Source organism: Tachyglossus aculeatus, chromosome X3 (assembly GCF_015852505.1).
Source record: "Tachyglossus aculeatus isolate mTacAcu1 chromosome X3, mTacAcu1.pri, whole genome shotgun sequence".
NCBI lineage: Eukaryota > Metazoa > Chordata > Mammalia > Monotremata > Tachyglossidae > Tachyglossus > Tachyglossus aculeatus.
Genome location: NC_052099.1, coordinates 25427436 through 25448827, shown reverse-complemented (window position 1 = coordinate 25448827; position 21392 = coordinate 25427436). Strand labels below are relative to the sequence as shown.

The window sequence follows — 21392 nt, the reverse complement described above, 5'->3', positions numbered from 1 at the left end:
TGCTCCTATTAAGGGACTAGCAGAGCCAGCTTGTGTCCAAGGCTGGCAGTCAGGGCAGAATAGACCCTCTATACAAACGTGCTGCATCCTTGAGGGTTCGTCAGGTCACGTGGGCATGTATACCTATGGGTATATGTAAACGTGGAGAAAACATGCCAAATGGGGACAGGGACCAGCTCAGATATACACAAAGATGGCATGTGAGTTTCTTATTTCTCCACTCTCTCCACATATTTGTATAGGGCTTTGCCTACTCTCATTCTGGTTGTCAGTCAGCCAGACTATCATATTTACTGAGTGCTTACTGCATGCCGAGCAATGTACTAAACGTTTGGGAGAGTACGATAAAAGAGTAAACAGGCAGAAGTCTATTTCCAGTTGCTGCTGTGCAGGCCAGGCCAAGAATTTGACCCCTTCCAAAGATCAGCCTCTTTCTTTACATCCCAGGATATAGATCCAGCTGAAAGGGGGTGGGAAGGGAGAGACAAAGAGTCTGGAAGAGAGTCTCCTTCTCTCACAGTTCCTAGGAATGGTATAATCCTCAAGGAACAGGAAAAATTAAGTCAATTTTCAATCCATTTAGCAAGATGACCTAAAGGAAAACCAGGAATGCAACCCTCCTGAAAGCATTTTGGAAATTAAAATGTAGTAAAATGTAGCAAATTACATTGCAAATAACACTGTATATAATGTCCTCTTTCAGAATATTTCACAGATGCCCTACCATTTGTAATGTCTGCATTAGCAAGACTACACTGTCTATTAGACAGTCTATTAGATAGATACGATCTAGCGATTCCTTGGCTAGAAGCCAAGCAGAGTAGAACAACTTCAAGAAGGATGTGGTTAGAGAATGAGTTCTTGCGTGTATAGCTCTGCCCTGATTGGGTACATTTATTAGTAGAGAACTGGACCGTTTCTAGAAGCACCACATTTGGGGAGAGAATTTTAAAAATGGGAAAAGAATGAACTCACAGATGACCTCAGATGAAGAATGTACTGAGGAAAAATGACAAGAATTGTAAATTGAAGAATGTGCTGATGGGAACAAACAGGGGGTTGTGCTTGATTCTGCTGAAGATGAGGGATGGAGCTGGGTGAGAGTACAAGCAGTAAGTCTGACAGAGGTGGAGCATAAGAAAAGGCTAAACTCTTTGGGTCAATCAATCAATCACATTTATTGAGCGCTTACTGTGTGCAGAGCACTGTACTGAGCGCTTGGGAAGTACAAGTTGGCAACATATAGAGACAGTCCCTACCCAACTTTCTAGGGCTGTCCGCCCTAGAAAATATCTTATTTAAAAGGGATTAAAATATAAAGCTGGGAGTCCTATAATATATAATGAAAAGAAGTGTTCGAGACCAGCTTCTTTTTTATCCTGGAAACATGCAACTAAGTAAAAAATGTATTTCTCCAGAGCTGAAATAAATTTCACACTTCCTAATTACAAGGAGCAACAATTTTAAAGATGTATGATTTTGTTTTGCAATCAGGATTTGCAGTTAGAGGTCAGAATTATTTATGAAATATTAGTTATCATTATAACTGGATTTTTAAGGAAGCCACGGACAGGTAATCAGAGAGCATAACTTTTCATTCAAATCCATATCACTGTCTCTCCCATCTAATTCAAAGACAGGCTCGGTGAATACATAATCATGGTGTTGTCCTGTTAACTTAGAAGGCTATGACCTCTCAAGCAAGGAATGCTCAGAGCTAACCTAATCTCCATAATAATTACCTTAATGATGTGTTAATTTAATTGCCCAAATGAAATCATTAGACTTAATCAGTATTAAGGATGACCAGCTGAGAAATACCCAAATGGAGCAAACTTTTTTGAAGGGTCTTTTTTTTTTTCCTTTTTTCTTCCATTTGCTCTCACATTCTTCACAGCAGAACTTTGACACACTACCTCAACTAAAGACATGGAGTGCCATTCTTCCTAACCTTTCTCCCTCTGTGCTCAGTCAACCATTCATTAGCGTTTAATCCAATCCATCCAATGCAAATAAGCACATGAGGTAGATTATTCACCACAAAGGTGGTCTGCACATATATCAATAATTGCCCCTCCTCTGAAAATCACATTCTTCTAATGGCAATGGCATCTGGAACTTCTCCAGCTCTTGGCTTTATCACTGCTTCTTGCTACCAACCCAGAGAGCTTCAGGACCGAACCCATGGCCCAAACAGTCCAGAAGCTGGATAGGAGGATAAGGCAGATAAGTGGGCAGAGTTTATCACTTGTACAGTTAGGTGGGTAGGCAATTGGGAGTCTTTCGTCTCCAAATTTCCTGATGAAAAAAACCACCCAGCTTTAAATTATAGATTATAAATTATTTATCTATTCAAACTAATGTCCATCTCCCCTTCTAGACTGTAAACTTGTTATGGGAAGGGAAAACGTATTTGCTAATTTTGTTGTATATGCTCTGCACATACTAAGTGTATGTCCTTGAGTTGGTTGTCTGGATATTTCTGGCAGAAGTGCTTTGGAGGCATTAATTATCCTGATAGCTCAAGCCAAAGTGTGTTTTATCATCCATTTTCTGGACAATTTTCATGTGAAAGTGGACAATCCCTCAGCAATTTCACCCAAGATGAAAGAGAACAACTAGCACTGTGCTCTAACTGTCTTGTCCTTCTAGACTGTGAGCCCACAGTTGGGTAGGGACCGTCTCTATATGTTGCCAACTTGTACTTCCCAAGTGCTTAGTACAGTGCTCTGCACACAGTAAGCACTCAATAAATATGATTGAATGAATAAATGAATGCTCGCATGAAGAAGGTGTGTTATCAGTTTTGGTGGGTTCTTTTTTCTTTTCATGGTATTTATTGAGCACTTACTATGTGCCAGACACTGTATCAATCAATCGTATTTATTGTACTGTACTAAGCACTGGGGTAGATACAAGCTAATCAGGGTGGACACAGTCCATGTCCCATGTGGGACTCACAGTCTTAATCCACATTTTACAGATGAGGTAATTGCTTTCTGAGTTTTACAGTAAACAGTTTGGTAAAATCCATTTCTTTCTGCTCCATCCATACTAACCCAGAATCGCTTTCAGAAAATCATTTAGGTAAGATGGTTTAAGTTTCCTTCATAAAACTACTCAAACTAAATTGTTTAAACCACTTCAACTATCTCACCCTCTAGCTTTCCTGCTTGGTGACAGAACTGTAAAAGCTTTCAGTTGGGGGATCTAGGATGCAGAGTAATAAATGGTTTGTAACTACAGGATTTTCATTCTGAGGATTTAAACAATGGAAACTGAGTCCAGGAAGCCATCTGATACCGTGAAATGGACATTCTAACAACTACTTCCCTAATGGATTTTACTCTGAATAGCCCCCTGGGATATTTAATAAGGAGTCACAACCAAAGTTACATGACTTACATGCAAAATTATAAGTAAAATGTGCTTGAAATGCACTGTCTGAGAAAATACAAACCTCATACTTTTGGCCCTGCCTTACTTATTAGAATACGTAATATGGCTGATTTTGAGGCTTTGTTGAAAAATACAGGATGGTAAACCCCCTTTTTGTTTTAAAAGGAAAATTACCCAGTTGCTTGAATCAAAGATATTTTGTTCTATTTTTATCACTCTGCAAATGAAATAACTAGCTGCAGTTAAAGCGCAACAATTAGCTGAAACGAATATGGGCCATCTGCTTGGTACCAGTTACCATATAAATCCACTGGGGAATGCAGATGCATTTAAACCTTCAGTCATGCAATCAGACAAGCAAGGCGGGTGTTCTGAACAATTAGAAAGTATAGATTAGTCTCAGAACCAAAAAGATGCTAACTAGTAGGTACCAAGGATTAATACTACAGAAATATCACTCTTTGTAAGACCAATTGCTTTTCAGGTTTAAGTACTCTTTACAAACTCATTAACCAAATGAATAAATCTTAGGTTCACAGACTAAACTCGCAATCAATCAATCGTATTTATTGAGCACTTACTATGTGCAGAGCACTGTACTAAGCGCTTGAGACTACCATTTCCATTTTTAGAGAGGAAGGTCCAAAATAGTTCCTCCTGAGTGCATTATACCTACATGCTGAACTCTACAGCCTGACCCTTACTGGAAAAAAATAAAACACTCACCACCAAGCAGAAAATCCTAAATCTGTCAGTGCATATTCACAGAAGAACCATCAACAACTGAGAAAGCTCACTGTTTCTTATCAAAAGGAATTTTTGGAACCAAGTACAGATATAATGGAGAGCATGAATGAATGTAAATTTCCATTGTGAATCAACATATACTTTACTGTACTGTTGATGCTACTTCATACAGAAAGAAGGCAGGAAGATTCAGGTCTGAATGAACTGTACAGAACCACCCTTCTGCAGAGCTGATGAAGACAGATAAAGAGGTCCATTCTCCTTGAATGAAGAAGAAACGCCCCTCAATTCCTTAATCCAGTCTCAATCTTCACGAGGACCTGACTGCATTTGTTAAAAAAAAAAAACAGTGCTGGCAAGGCACTTCATTAGTAGGACCTGGTTTCCCAAGTTATGCATTCAGTGGGGCTGGAAACCCGGTAAAATCAAAAGCTCTAGACTGTGAGCTCATTGTGGGCAGGTAATGTCACTGTTTATTGGTGTAATATACTTTCCCAAGCACTTAGTACATTGCACTGCACACAATAGGCACTTAATACGATTGAATGAAAAGAGACCAGCAAAAGCCAGCTCTAGCACGAAGAAACATCCTGCTCTGTGGGGCAGAAAAAAACTTTAATTCCGAGAGATTTCTGCTCTACCCAAAAAGTCCATCAGTAGATGTCACTTCTTACCGAGTTCATTGGGATGTGGGGCTTTTCCAGTTAGAGCAAAGATGGTGCTGAGTGTTGACTAGAGAATGGGAGAAAAAGTCCACCTGAAAGGGAGTGAAGCCACTTTGGGGTTCTGGTGACAATATTACTTGCCACTGGTGTGGATTAGAGACTTCTTTCATGTGTGAAATCAAGGCACATCACACTACTGGAGCTAGTGCCTTCCTCCATTGGTTTGGGATTTGGAATACCTTATTTCCTGGTCCATTTGTAGGATGAGTTTCATATACGCCTTTGGGCTAGTCACCAATCGTTCATATGCTTTTGGATGGGGTTCATCTTTTAAGTTTCTTTGTATTATCCCCAACTGCCTAGAATGGAAGGCACTGATATTGATGTATCTTCCTGTCTCTGTGCTACCACTTAAAAATATATCCCCTAACTACTTTATGTCAAGAAGAAATGATACATAATATTTTTAAATCCCTGGGTGAGCTGGAAGCTATCCAGTGCTTTTCAACCACTTGCAGTTCTGCTGGCAGTCTCCACTGCTCCTAACCAGGGTGCATATCCTGTAGTGATTAAATGATTTACTCTGTCCACATACTAACCTCTCACAAGCTACCACCAGGCATCCTGTCTGTAGACCTGCTCTCAGTGTGGAAATGTGTGAAAGATTGACTCAGATTAGATGAGTGTGAACTCAGACTGCCTTCCAAATTAGGAGAGAAATAGGGTCCCAAAAATCTGGGAAATTTTAATCACAGTGGTTCATTAATTCGGTGGTATTTATTGAGTGCTTGCTGCACACAAAGCACTGTTCTAAGCGCTTGTCAGATTACAATAAAAAGAAATGATTACAATCCCTGCCCTCAATTCAGTGGAGCTTGTCTGGTGGATTCACATGATGTTCAGGGAATGCCTTGGTGGGGTTGGGGGGTGCTGTTTCTTCCTGCTGGAAGCCCCAGGGCACAGGGGTAAAATCTATTCCAGTTTGGGTAGCCGGATACAACCACCCAAATTCAACTTCAATACTAAACTCCATTCTGTTAAGCGAAAAACTAAGACTTTGATCGTTTTCATAGTGGAAAGAAATATGACACTCAGTAAAGTTTTAAAATGCTAATAAAGAGCACATCACTTCATTCTTTGAAAATCTCAAATGGCTCCCCACTGATTTTTGAATACAACCAAAATTCCTGTCCATCAACTTCACAGCCAGCTCCCTCTTACTCATCTGCTCTCTTTTCCCACTACATCCTGATAATTCTGGCTCTTCATTCCTCCCAAGCTCGACAAAGGTAGGTTCTGGATTTGCTGTTCTGAACTGTGTTCAACTCTGCTATGGTCAATATTGTTAAAGAAAAGCTTTGCAATTGTTTTTCTATGACCATCACAATTTCTGCACAGAATGAGAATACTGATGTAAGATCAGAAAAGAGCTCAACATCCATAAAAGTCTGCTTCGATAAATTTTGGAGAAAGAGCATGAGAAAAAGGTTGTTCCTTTTCTGATAATCAGCTAAAAAGTGATTATCAGAAAACAACTGAATGTGGCATCCTTCTTTGGCTTCTTTATTCTTTATTAAAAACAGAGCCCCCCTCCCATACCCCCAAACACTGCTAAGGTCTGACTGAGTCCAGATGGGGATCAATAAATAACACTGTTGAAGTTGCATGAAATAAATGCCTGAATAAATCAATTTTAATATCAATAATTGCTTATGGCTTCCTAGAGCCCTCTTAACATTGATAATAATTTTAAGGGCTCTGTAGATCACTCTAGTCCCAGTAAATTCCTTTGGTGTTAACAATATCTCTCAGACTACTCTGCTGTGAAATGGCAACATGCACATTTGGGGACGCTTTTCAGTTGGCTGCTTTTAATTTGAGATGCTTCCAGCACCCCTTCCTCTTTTGAGAGAAGCAGCAATCCACGGCCCAAAATAAATAGCCAACCCTCCGTACCTGCGGGTTTTGTGAAACAGACATCTCTTCAGGGGAATCTTGACCACATGCTCCCTCAGGCCAACAAACAGAACGCTTTGACTGTGTAAAATCTGCAGACTTCTGATGGGCTCCCTCTGCCTCTTGGGGAAGAGTTCAATTTCCTCAAGCAAGCAGCTGCTGGAAGTCTGATTCATAGGGGCGAGCACTTTCTTGATGGTGCCGTAGTCTGTAAGGGGAATAAGAGGAGGGAGAGTTACTTATGGCTAGATACATAAGCAAATGGTACCTAGCTGTTGTCACCGAAAAACAGCAAGGGCTCCTGGTTTCTTCTCCCCATGAAAGGGATTTTCCTCCAGAGGCGGGAGACAAAGGAAAGGGTGGGTGCCCCTATGGCCCAGAATTTGTCACATCCCCTGGGCCAGTGAATTTTCTGTCCCTTAGTGGTGGAAGTGGTTGGTATAGGGAATGAGGAGAGGGTGAATATCATCATCAATCGTATTTATTGAGTGCTTACTGTGTGCAGAGCACACAGTGAATATGAGTGAATATCACGGACAAAGCCTTGGCTTTCTGTTCTGGAGCAGCCATGGCAGGTTTCATCCAATAGGCAGGACCCAGAAGGATTGATAAACTTAGTGGTGAAAACCATTTCACCAAGTGCTGGGATTAAGTGCTGTTAATTATGTGGGGGGTGAGTGTGGTAGGGACCAAGGAAAAGGGAGATTATGGTCAGTTGGTTTAACTGTATATGTTCTAAGAAATGCAAAGGGCAAAAGTCATCATAAAAATTCCAAGCTGACTGGTAAAAGCAGAGAACATCTACTGTTGCACCGGCAGGAAAAGAATTACAGCCTGAGAACTACACAGCTCATTTGTTCATATTGGTGTACTGGAAAAGTTGTGATGGTCTTAAGTGAAAGGGTGTCTTAAATGTTAATATTTGAACTCTATATATCTCATAAATACACATCAGTTGCCTTCACTAAGTATCAAAGGATATCATATCCTGAAGACCAGTTTCATTCTATAAACCACAATAATAATAATAATAATTAATTGTCAAGAGCTTAATACATGCCAAGCAGTATAGACTGGAATAGATGCAAGGCAATCTATCCCTATCTAGGAGGTAGAGCAGGTTCTGAACTCCCATTTTACAGATGAGGAAACTGAGGAACAGAGAAGTGAAATGACTTGCCCAAGGTCACACAGCAGACAAGTGGCAGAGCGGCAATTAGAAACAAGATCCTCTGATTCCCAATAGCTCACTCAACAGAAATTTCACAGAGATCGTGGTTCCAAAATTTCATGCTTTTCTGGAGTTTAAAACAGCTCTTTCAGGATGATTGAATGCATGGTTGGAGGAGAAGAGGTTAGAATTAAACACACTTTTCAGCATAACATAAAGCTTTGTTATTTATTTATTTACGGTGCTTTCTATGAATGTAATGATAATGTGAGCATATATTCAGATTAACAGTCACTTAAGATCATATGTTTCAAATTCCCTAAGAACCGCAATAAAAACGAATAAGTCTATTTAAAAACATTACAATTCATTGGTTAACAGTTTTCAGAGGAATGCCTGGGTTTCTAGCCGAATGACTTACATGAAAACCATTAGGAATTATAAAACTATTAAAATTCCACAGAAAGTTATTTTTCTAATCCATTTAGCTGATGCTTAAATTCTTCAATTTCTTTCTCTCCAATCAGTACAACATTCTCTCTTATAAGTAGTCATTCAGGACAGTAGACCAAATTTTGTTTATCACAAAATAACATTTAAGGTTTGATTTTTTCCTTGGACTCCAGCAGTGGGAAATTCAAGTGATTTCTGTCACTAGAATGCAAGAGGGTGCTACAGAATAGCAGTAACAATAATTGAGGTATTTGCTAAGTATTTACAACATGCCAAGTACTGTACTAAGTGGCAGAGTAGAGAAAAAATAACCAGGTCCCACATGCGACTCACAGTCTAAATAGGAGGCAGAACAGGTACTGAATCCCCATGCTGCAGATGAAGGAATGGAAGCACAGAGAGGTTAAGTGACCTGCCTAAGGTGGCAGAGCTGGGATTAGAACTCATATCATCTGACTCCCAAGGCCTGAGCTCTTTCTACTAGGTCACTTTGCTTCCCTACTGTGGGATGCACAGTAAAAAAAATAAAACAGGAGGCCTTCAATGGACGAGAAAACATTGTGTGGGAAACATTCACACACAAAAAAGGATTTGAAGCTGCAGATCTTCAAGTTGTACTGGAGAAGCGATTTGATCTAATGGAAAGAACATGGGACTGAGAGTCAAATCCAGCTCCACCAGTAGTCTGAACACACCGCTAATCCTACCTTGAGCACAACCTGAAATGAATTTCAAATCTCAAGCATTCATCCTGGGCAGAAGCAACAAATATGAAGTAGGGGGAGAGGAGAAAAGGGCTATATCCCTCCCCATCCACTCATCACAGAAGCACTCCTAAGGCAATGTGAGAGTCCTTTCCACGTCTCTTTCCTTGGGAATTAGGCAGGTGGAGGATCTGGACTCTTGTTCTATATTGGATTGAATTTGCTTGAATGTGCATCATGCATTTTCTATTATTTAGGGAATCTTATTCACCTTTTTTAACCTCTGGAATCTCTGCTTCCCCTTATTATATATGTAGAATAAGACCACTCCACATTTGGATTAGAACTGGGATGGACATGAGGAGAGACCAAAGTGAATTAATCTAACGTGGTGTCCTGCCAGAGATAACAACTCGAATGCATGGATCACGGACAAAAGTTCATCCCAGACTAAGCCCCCCTTTTCCTCAGCTCCCCCTGCTCCATTTCACCTCGACTCACTCCCTTTGCTCTACGCGCCCTACCCTCCCCACAGCACTTGTATATATGTATACATTTATAATTCTATTTATTCATATTGATGTCTATATGCTAGTTTTGATGTGCATAATTCTATTTATTTCTATTGATACCTGTTTACTTGTTTTGATGTCCATCTCCCCCCTTTTAGACTTTAAACCCGGTGTGGGCAGCGATTGCCTCTATTGCTAAATTGTACTTTCCACGAGCTTAGTACAGTGCTCTGCACAGAGTAAGCACTCAATAAATATTATTGAAAGACTGAATCAAAGGGAAGTTGACATCATCTCAAAATAAATTTGACACAAGTTTTTCGAGAGACAGATAAAGAAAGATGACATGGGTGAAAATGTAAAAAGCAGAAAATGTTTCATTTTCTCAGTCCAATACAATCTAGTCCAAAAGCAATACAAGATGTATAGGAAGATAAATGGGACCACTGAGGTGAAAGCAAACTAGTGCTTGGCTGGTTCCAACCCACTGCAAAACCATTTGCTTTATAGATGGCTGCATTGTGTGCTGAGCAAAACAGAAGTCTGGGAGATAGGAAATCTGAGTCCTTATCTTTGCTCAGTTGGTGGTTGCCCACTACCCACTTGGATGGGTCACTCTGACTCTTAGTTCCTCTTCTCTCGACAGTACTTGGCAAAGGCTGTTGGATAGATTTGTTAGCAAATGCCCATGTAAGGATTGTTATAATGCCAATGACAAAGTCGGAAGGCAGCTGCAAGGGAACTAGAGGCCAATTCACACAATATCCCAATAGAACATCATTCACGAAAGAATGAAGAGTGACTTCATTTGAGCTAGACACGTATTCCATGTAATGAGCAGCTGCAGAGGTGGCCGCGTCCTGACCAGGAGGAGATGCTGAGTTGCTACACACTGCCAAATGGCGGGGAGGGAGTTTGGAGCAGGTGTCAGGGCCCCCTCAAGAAGAAAATTCTAAGTGATCCAGAATGAAATCATCTTTTCAGCCAACTAGTCCCCTGAATGCATGTGCACAGCCCAGCGAAAGCAATCTCATTGTAATACCTGCCTTCTAAATGTCTAATTTAAAATGGCTAAAGCTAGAATTTTGATATTTTACAGCAATAGTTTCCAGTATGCAATTATCAAGGTGGGTTTCATTTGTCAAAAACAACAGAAGCCATCATAAATATCCTTAAGAAATGCCTGAGGAGCAGTATTACTGATGAACCACTTTAAGATGGAGAAAAAAATATAAGACGTCAGCATAGAAAGTGACATTTCTTATGCAAAGGAAAAAAATACATTTTGCTAACCTTTTCATTGTTTAAAAAACTGTGAATGTGTTCAGGGAAAGACTGATTATTCTATTTAAAGGAACTTTATAAGAAATGGGGAAATCATAAAAGTGTGGTTTTTAACACAGGTTTCACAACACAGTGCGGTGATAGGTGTGGTGAAGTACCAAAATCCCAATAACTTTGTCCTGGTTTCTATTTCAAAGAGGTGTCACTGTTCATGCAGGATGCATCCCTCCTGCATGTATAACCATCTGAAATTCCTTAACTGGAGAATTTGGGGGATCCTTATTAGACGTAAGAAGTCTCTGCTGGGATGAGGCAAAATTTGTCATGCGCTATGCTCCAAGCATTTGAAACCAAGTTTGGGAAGGAATGTGTCCAGTTGGAAGGAGCCCAGGCTCTAATCCTGCTTCTGCCACTTGCCTGCGGTGTGACTTTAGGCGACTCACTTAACTCCTCTGAACCTCAGTTTCCTCATCTGTAAAATGGGGATTCAACGTCTGGTCTCCCTCCCACTTACACTGCATGCCTCAAGAAGGACAGGGATTGTGGCTGATCTGATTACCTTGCATCAATTCCAGTTCTTTGTATAGCATATGGCACATAGTAAACACCTAACAAATTCCACAATTATTAAGCATTTCTTAAGACCACTGGATTTTCCACTGCATTTAGTCTTTTTACCCTACACACTGCACACAAACAAGAGCTGCAGTGGTCTATTACCTAGCCCAGTTAAGTATTTTATGAAGATGACCAAGTAGTAACAATAAGGCCCAAAACATTGACCTTAAAGCTTTACATTGATGCACACTTTGTTTTACTGCATATGCTGAAAAAAGAAACCCTAGGCTTAGTCAATTTCATTCTTTGCTGAGATGGTGGCTGAAATCACTTCCAGAACCCATACTATTATATCATTTAAACCTAATTAAGGTCTCTGCCCTTGTTAAAAACAAAAAGAAGGAAAAGAGATAATCTGAAAAATAAACCAGAATTATTGCAAGAAAACACTGACTTGGTCTTTGGCTCCAATCCCTTCTTACTCTTTTGCTTTTATTAAATTTTAAGTAAATGTTTATGCTCTTTCATAATGAATACTGCTCTTATATATATTAAACCCACAGAAGGGTGAAATGTTGTCCCCTAGAAGGCATGAAGTTGCATCATTATTCATCTATTCAATCGGATTTATTGAGCGCTTACTGTTCACAGGGCACTGTACTAAGCGCTTCTCTCTGATCTCCCATCCTCATGTCTCTCCCCACTTCAATCCATACTTCATGCTGCTGCCCGGATTGTCTTTGTCCAGAAACGCTCTGGGCATGTTACTCCCCTCCTCAAAAATCTCCAGTGGCTACCAATCTGCGCATCAGGCAGAAACTCCTCACCCTTGGCTTCAAGGCTGTCCATCACCTTGCCCCCTTCTACCTCAGCTCCCTTCTCTCCTTCTACAGCCCAGCTCGCACCCTCCGCTCCTCTGCCGCTAATCTCCTCACCGTACCTCGCTCTTGCCTGTCCCGCCGTCGACCCCCGGCCCACGTCATCCCCTGGGCCTGGAATGCCCTCCCTCTGTCCATCTGCCAAGCTAGCTCCCTTCCTCCCTTCAAGGCCCTACTGAGAGCTCACCTCCTCCAGGAGGCCTTCCCAGACTGAGCCCCCTCCTTCCTCTCCCCCTCTCCATCCCCCCGTCTTACCTCCTTCCCTTCCCCACAGCACCTGTATATACGTATATGTTTGTACATATTTATTACTCTATTTATTTATTTTACTTGTACATATCTATTCTATTTATTTTATTTGGTTAATATGTTTGGTTTTGTTCTCTGTCTCCCCCTTCTAGACTGTGAGCCCACTGTTGGGTAGGGACTGTCTCTATATGTTGCCAACTTGTACTTCCCAAGCGCTTAGTACAGTGCTCTGCCCACAGTAAGCGCTCAATAAATACGATTGATTGAAAGTACAAATCAGCAACATATAGATGGACATCTAAGTTCATAAAATGGCAAAGAATTGAATTCATCTATAAATGATGCAGGAGACTGAAAAGCTTCATTTTTAGTATTAATCCATCTGATTCTCAGTTGCCATGCCTAGCCAGAAGACACATTTCCTGAATATCATATATATTATATATTATATTATATATATATATCATATATATATATTAGTCCTTCCTTTCTGAAGCTGCCACTACTGATAGTGAAATTACCTACTCAGCCCAGTAATGTGAAAAGCCCGATATGTAATGAACTTCTTCCCTTCCCTTTTGGACTCTGAATGCCCCCCAAATAACAGGATGAATAGGTTTAAAATAACTGAATCTTTGGCATTTCTATTTCATTATCTTTCTCTTATTCACTTGGACCTTCATCTAGTAATGACAGTTCTTTTCTATATTTATCAAGACGAATTTGCCTTAGCAATATCTCACTAAGGAATTCACTAAGTTCTCACTAATTCTCACTAAGTTCTTTTGTTGGTATCTAAAAGTATCAGAAGGCAGAAATATTGCTATAATTTCCCTAAAACGCCTAACATTGAATTAATAAAGTCAGTCAAGACACTTTCATTCCAACATTAAAAATATAAAAGAGCTCCCCCTCCCACCCCAAGTCAAACAGTGACATTATCTGGTGCAACCTCTACTTATTTGATACACCTTTATGCTCCTTAAATAACTGAATAAAGAACAACATCCAATAAAAAGCTCACTCTTCTCAGACCATAAATTAAACTAATCCCAAATTTACAATTTTTAAATTCCAGTATTTTTCCCCCGTAGTCCTTTCAATCTGAGCCAGCCCTCTACACGATTCCATTGGTTCTATCCAGAGACAGTAGGCAGCAATCAGCAATATATATATATATATATATATACTTTTTACACAAAGGATAGAAGGAGAGAAATACTATGACTTTTGGGGTGACCCAAAATGCTTTACCAAACAAATCTTCCATCACTCCTTAAAGTACAGTGAATCATACACTGATAGCATACAAAAAATTAGCCACTAGTATTTCCAGTGAATAAAAATAATATTCCATGTAAAACAGAAGTGCAATTAGCATATTCTTCTGGGTATCCTTGAAAGGATTCTTATCTACTCTCATGACTTAAATCTAAGTCCAATCATAAGGTTGAAAGTTGTTCAGAAAGGAGGAAATTCAAGCTATAAAGGGAAATTACTTGCTTTAGATTTATTATTACTAAATTTAAAAACAGTGACATATTTGGCAAAGTTAGCTGCCTTTCTTTTAAAGTCACAGTTGTGAACACAAAATCTAAATTATCCTCCCACCTCTCAATGGCAAAATTTAGACAAGTTCCATTAGGTTTTAGTTGAAATGTTTTTAGCAAAATTCATGCTAAGCACTTCTATGGTACTAAAATGTTCATTTAAAATGAAATGTTTCTTCTTTTTAGGAATTTCAAGGAAAACAATTAGATTGTTATTCTTTAGAACTGTCATCTACATCATCTGGAAGCTGGTGGCTGATATTCTACATTGCAAGATCAGGAAGTGATCCTCTTTCCCAGGATTAAATAAAGTAACTTAATGATTCCAAAACACATGGAAAGAAAACTAAACAGTTCTGCCTGCAGCCACCCTGCAACTCTGCACTGTACTAAGCACAGGGATAGATAGAAGCTAATCAGGCTGGACACAGTTCATGTCCCAAATGGGTCTTAATCCCCATTTTACAGATAATAATAATAATGATGGCATTTATTAAGCGCTTACTATGTGCAAAGCACTGTTCTAAGCGCTGATGAGGTAACTGAGCCACAGAGAAATAAAAGGAGTTGCCCAAGGTCACACATCAGGCACTTGGCAGAGCTAGGATTAGAACCCAAGTCTTATGATTCCCAGGCCTGTGCTCTTTTCACTAGATCATGCCGTGCCTGATGTCTCTGCCATTTCATTCGAAAGTGTTCAGACCCAAAGCAGCACTTGGTGCCTCAGAGCTGGTTTGCAGTTCCTGAAAATGATACCAGTTTATACATTCATATTGTCACTGAAACACAGGAATACAAAAATAATTTCACGAGATATGTTTCAGGCCAGTACCTGAACCCCTCCAAGGAGGCAAGTTGGGCATGTAGGGATGCACAGTAACTCTTTCGGCCATCTAAGACACTAGATATTGTTAAAAGCAGTAACTTCAAAACTGGGAGAAAAGACCAATATTTACAGTACGATAATAAAAAAAAATCTGCCTCCTTTCACCTCACAGCAATGATGTGAGAATAAAATGTGATAATTGGTGTGAAAGTGCTTTGGAAAAACAAATGTGCTATGCAAATTCAAAGTCTCCTTGTTAGGCTTTCACATGTATAAACTACTGAGCTCAATGTTCCAAAAAGCAATAGGAAAAAGGCTGACTCATCCGGAGAGGGTTTTTTTGTTTGTTTGTTTTTTGGGTTTTTTTTTTTAATACTGTAGTTACTTAAGTACTGTGCACACTCGTTCAGACTTTCTTTGTTCATTAGTATGCTCTCCTCAAAGGTTAAGTTGCGGGAACATGGTTAGACTTTTTGGGTAAGAGTCCCAGGAGCCTAAGAATCATTGCCAATTTGGGAATTAATCTCTCCTTCCACCCACCCACAACCTTCCCAAGATTACACTAAGGTTGGGAACCTAAAAAATGTTTTACTTCATTATTATTATTATTATTACATGATTTAAGGAATAGACACACACCTCACTGGGGTGAGTTCAATCTTGCCTCTCTAAGCCCACTCCAAATAAAGTGTGTTTGGAACTCAGATTTGGTAGTCAGCATTCTGTTCTGTTAGTCGTTACACAGAATCTTCTCCAGTTCCAGACCCCCTTTGGTATTTTTACACCCAATCTATGTAACAAAGGCCATAATTATTATCAATATTATTCTCAATATCATTATTAATAAAAATAATGGTCTAACACAACCCACATGAAATACATATTATACATAAAAAACTAGGTCTATATAACTGGAATGTTTTCAAAGTCTGGATGCTTTTACATTAAAATAATAATCAGCCCTGTGAAGGCAGAGATCATATCTACTAAATCAACTTTACTCTCCCAAGTGCATAGTACAGTGCCCTGCACTGAGTAAGTAGTCAATAAATACCATCGCTTGATCAATAAGAAGCTCAACATAAACACTTATGACTGGCAACCTGAATGTAGCATGCTGATAAATGTGGAAAAAAAAAATTTCAGTCCATGTGTTCAAGCATCTAGTAAAATAGACATGTAGGGCTTGCCTTTCAAAGTGTTTTCAAGTCTACACCAGAGCATTTTGGCAAGCTCACCACAAACTTCACACCACGCCTCCTTTATTTAGCATAAGAAATAGAAACATCTGGGAAACATTTTTAAAGCCACAATTTCGTCCAATTTTGTCCAAAGAAATCTAAATCCTCCATAGATTTATAATCTTACATTTTTTAGACTTGAATTATTGTTCTTTTGTTCCGATCAATGATGTGGAATACTAATTAAATGATTACTTAATGATAGGACCAAAACGTTTTGTCATTGATCATTTAGAGGGTATTTTCAGCACCAAAAAAGATTTTCCCTTTAAAAAAGTTGAAATCACAAAAAGCAATAGAGCATTGACATAATTTATTTTTGGAAAAAAATTGTTATCCAAGCACCAGTAGATGAAAAGCATTTGGACTTCTCCTAAACTGAGTAAATTAACTTCTCATGCTGGCCATAACCCACCGATATTTACATATCTCTTCCAGAAAGTAATTCCACTAACAGAATTAAGTTATGTTATTCTTAACCATAAAAAGGGGTTCAGGAAACCGCCTTGGGATTTAGGCCTGCCAAGAGACCCAGGGTTGAGTCTCAGTGAGCTTCATAATTCGGGACTCTGGTAAGGTCAGGAGGGTTATGGCCTTCCAGTCCCTTGGGGTCCTGAAGGGTTAGAGAGGAATTCTAAACAACCAGTTCCATCTACATCTTCCCAGGGTACTGCCACGCTAATGAGAATTGTTAGAACCAACTCAGTCCCATTTGGGTGGTAATTAGAAGTCATGGCTGGCCTGGCCCCTTTAAAATACCATTGGTCCAAAGCAGGACCTTAAGGGCACAGGGACAGAGAAAGTCCTTCAGCTTCACTCAGCTGCCAAAAACTGGCAATTGGACAATATTCTGATACATTTAGAGCAGGACAATGACAATCTGCTGTTGTATATTTTTCAAGAATCCCCTATAGACATGGGTGTCTAAACTAGCTTTGCTAAACTGGGGCCTTAGATTTAGTTCTGAGCTAACTGATTCTGACTGAGCTGAGCTGATGCTATATATATCTATATATCTCTATATATCTATATCTATATATCTACATATATAGATATAGATATAGATAGAGAGAGAGAGAGAGAGCGCGCACACAACAGCATGAGAGAATACAAGTATCTGGGAGGAGTGAGTATACATTATTTGCTCTTACATCTGAACACAGATCTAAAAGTCCTGAAAGGTTTATAATTTTTCACCTATCTGGAGGCAGGAAGCTAGACCAGAGGATCCAACATCCCTTTCAGCTTTCCAATTCTAAGTCATGATTAGAAGTCATGACACTTCCAACCATAGCATACAACACACTAGGGCTTTATCTTCCTTCTCCAAGACTTCGCCCCAGCATGATTTCACCTCGCTGCAGCCTGCGATTTTGGAAGTTAAATAAGAGTTGCCTGCCGTCTGCAGACAGGGTCTTAGTAAAGTTCATATTCTCAACTCGCTTCAAGGAAATACTTATTCTAAGGGCAGTTACAAGTCTTTAAGAACCCTGCTTAGCAGAACAGAGCTCCTTGCCATAGACATTAACTTCAAATCCATCTTGAACTTTATGACAGATTATTAAAACTTGGAAAAATTATGCCGGCTCATAATAGGCATCTACTCTTCCAACAGTCATCTCTTGGGCTGAAACCACTTTCCAAAGAAGCAAATCTGAATGAGATCCCACTATACAGCTGTGCTTGGAAAGCTCTTGTTTCAATCAGAGACAATGGGTCATTTGCTCTTTGGAAAGGCCTGACACTTATTCCAGTATGATGAGAGCTGTTTTTCAAAAGTCCAGGTTGTGGTGAAGAGTCAATTTCAACTGTTTAAAGAGTTACAACAAAGCTGTTATTCACAAGACGTAATATGGGGATGTTTTGTGGAAAGGGAAGCCATGAATCAATCCATCACATTTATTGAGCACTCACTGTGTGAAGAGCACTTTACTAAGTGCTTGGGAGAGTACAATATAAAAGAGTTGGTGGCCGTTTTCCTTCCCCGCAATGACATTATAGTCTAGAGGCAATTGTTTTAGGTTTTTTTTATTTGGTGCGTCCAAGTCTAAGTTCAACCTAGTGCCCTGGTGTTCTCTAAGAGAAGGACCCAAACAAAGTCTTTAAGGAGCATCCTTCTATGGCTTTCACCAGAGAAACCCCTGTCCGAGTGTGTCCGGCGAGTGATGACTACTACATTCGTGTCCCTGGGTGTGAAGCTGAGGGAGGAGCAAGGAGTGGTAGAAGATTTCCACTTCTTGATAGTAAAGTTGAATTGCTTAATTAAGGATTTTTCCTGAGGAACCGCCACATCAGGAAAAATTTTCAAGCATTAATTTTCACTTTACAAAAAGATTCCTAGAAGGTCAAGCCATCAACTGTAATTTCTCTGCTATATTAGGACCAAGCAGCACATTGCACTACACTCATGTAATCCTGAGCAAGTCCTCTCTCTCATTCCCTTCCCCTCCTTAACATCCCACTCAACCCCAAAACAAAACCAATGAAAATGATTCTCTTCCCTTCTCAGAATGGATAGAAGCGTTAGAGTGTATTCAATTCATGGCCTCAGCTGGCGAATCTTCTATATATGGTGTACAATTTCTCATTACTTTTGCCCTTTTGGGTAAACTTCTATTTCAGTGTGTCTGATTTATTTCTATTTCTAAATCCAGTATTCTAATTTAGATTGGAAATTCCTAGAGGGCAGGAATCATGTTTAATTTTGAACTGTTCAACTTCTCAGACATCTATTTGCACAAATAGTACCTAGTGAGGCTGGAATGATACTGGAAACAAATGAAAAAGAAAGTGAAAGCAGAGAAGGAAAATAAATCAAGAGATTATTTAAAACATTAGATTAGAAGTAACTGAATTTTATGCCAAGAACAAGGAAATCAAATAATCTGAGTTATTTGGTTGCAAAAATCTGCCTTAAAACAAGCGACAACTATTTATGCTACATTTTCTACTTTGTTCTTCTTGTTGTCAATTAAATCTTTAACAAAACAGAAAGACATTCCTTTCAATGTGCAACAGACTCTTTGGCTCTGATGATCTGACTGAGCCTGGAGAAGTATTTCATTGAAAACGATTCAGTTTGATCATTTGATCACAGAGCATAACTAGTAAACACTGTAATTCGGATTTTGACTAGCTGACAAATAGGACTCTCAGTATTTGTCAAACTGGTGACTGCGTTTCAGCAATTTCTCATGCTACCCTAATATGCCACTTATGTGGGAGGGGGAGGAGAGGTGAAAGGGGTTGGTTTTTGTTTTTTAAAAATGTTTTATTTGCTTCCTTGTTCTCTGCAGTTCCAAAGGTGTGAGGGGCTTCCTCCATGTGACATATAAGGAGGGATTGTTCATGCGAAGATCAAACCTACGGGCTTTGATCTCCCAAACAAATAATCTGGGATGTATGTGTGCTTTATTTTCTCAAATTACATCTGAAATAATTTGAGGCGAGAGCTGGCAAGCATCGTGAAGAGAAAACACGATCGATCGCTTTGTGGCAGGTCGGCACAAGATACGACTGACTGGAACCACCTGCATTTGAACAAGTCATATAATGTCCTTCAGTCAGAAAAAAGCCTATGCTCCAATAAAGCAGGAAAAAATAGAGAGTGGCATGGTTGGAGGAGGGGAGGGGAGGCGGAAATTGGACAGAATTAAAAGGCAGACCTTGGAGAGGAAATGCCTGAGATAGGAGGGAGAATAGAGAGAAAGTGAGGAGGAGGGAAAAATCCACTGACCATCAATCTTAACACAGAAAGAAGGGACAGATAATGATGTCTTGTGTCTCTAATAATACACATTTTCTTTGAAGAAGAAAAAAAACACTTCTATCATCCACAGTGCACTTTAATGATTTTCTACCAGGCTGCTTTTTAAGAGATTGTTCTTAGATGAAATACCACAACATTTTTATCAAGCATCAAGATCTATCCTATACCCATACTTTCAAAACTGGCTTTTTCACTTGAGAAGATGTAAGGTGATGGTGTTGGGCCATAAATAGACACCTTTTTCCTCAGACCAAAAGGGAAGCAGAGGGAGAATGTCATTACCAGGGAAATACAGGAATGAAAAAGTGATTTGCCTAGTTGGACAGAGCACCCTAGGTGGGTCAGTGACCATTTGCAACCTGGTTATATACCCAAGATCTCAGCAAAACATTTGGCCCAAAGTAAGCACTTTATGCCACAATGGTTATTATTATTTATTTACCCAAAGATGTGCAGCAGGAAATACTTGGCCTAAGGTCAAGTTCTATCATAGTTTCATTTTAAACTTTTCCTTCTTATATTAACTTCAAGAGTATTCTTCAACCTTTCAGATGTAAATTATGTTGTAAGTTTCAGTCATTTAGGCATGCTGTAGCTGTTACGAATTGTCACTTGAGATTATGTTTGCTTTTCTCTAAGTATTGATGTTTCTCCTGCTCTATGATTGACAGTTCAGGTGTGGGCACAAAGTTCTTTCTTTACATCCCCCGCCCAACTTCCTCATCAAGTTCAAGAACAGCACCATGCACAAAGAGGATACTGTCAGTTTAAAAAAAAGGTAAAAGGAAGACTTTTCCATGCAATCTTATTCAAATTTAAACAATCTGGAGTCCAACCCTTCCTTGTATGGCGGTTTAGATGACAGGGGATAACAGCATCAATTTAAAAAATTGTCATGAAAATGTCTTTGAATAAATTGTAACATGGCTATTTCAGCAAAACTTGAATCCAACTCCTATTCTCTTTTGTGAGAACAGTGCACATAAGTGCTTAATAAATGTCATTATTATTATTATTATTATTATTATGAATGGAAATTAAACCACATGTGTCCAGGAAGCCTAAGGATTAGACTGCTGATGGGGACGACTCCAGAAATCTAAGCTCACTGCAGCCTCAAAAGGGAGTTGCATCCATTGAGAGAGTTCTGAGTTGGGAAAAAGAAGGGCTATAATCATTTCTGCCCGTGGACAGCTACATGAGTTACTGATCCCCTAGAACCACACCCTAAGGGATGGGTGGAGGTGATGACAGGCTCATATTTCCAATTCATTTCCAAATTCCCTTTTCCCCAAATGAGCAGACTTCTGTGATGGAGCCATTTAGCAGAACATCAGATGTTTAGAAACCATTTCACCTCTTCCAGGAGGCCTTCACAGACTTCACAGACTCCTTCACAGAGGAGCCCCCCCTTTCCTCTTCCCCTCCCC

General features: G+C 39.6%; 1 protein-coding gene across 1 annotated transcript in view; it reads right to left on the bottom strand.

The window, feature by feature from the left end:
• The window catches only part of SEMA5A (semaphorin 5A), a 365291-nt gene that overhangs the window by 79847 nt on the left and 264052 nt on the right, over positions 1-21392 (bottom strand). The window contains exon 13 of the mRNA XM_038770347.1: positions 6768-6975. Within this exon, the coding sequence (XP_038626275.1) occupies positions 6768-6975 (208 nt within the window). The remainder of the gene's footprint in view (positions 1-6767; positions 6976-21392) is intronic.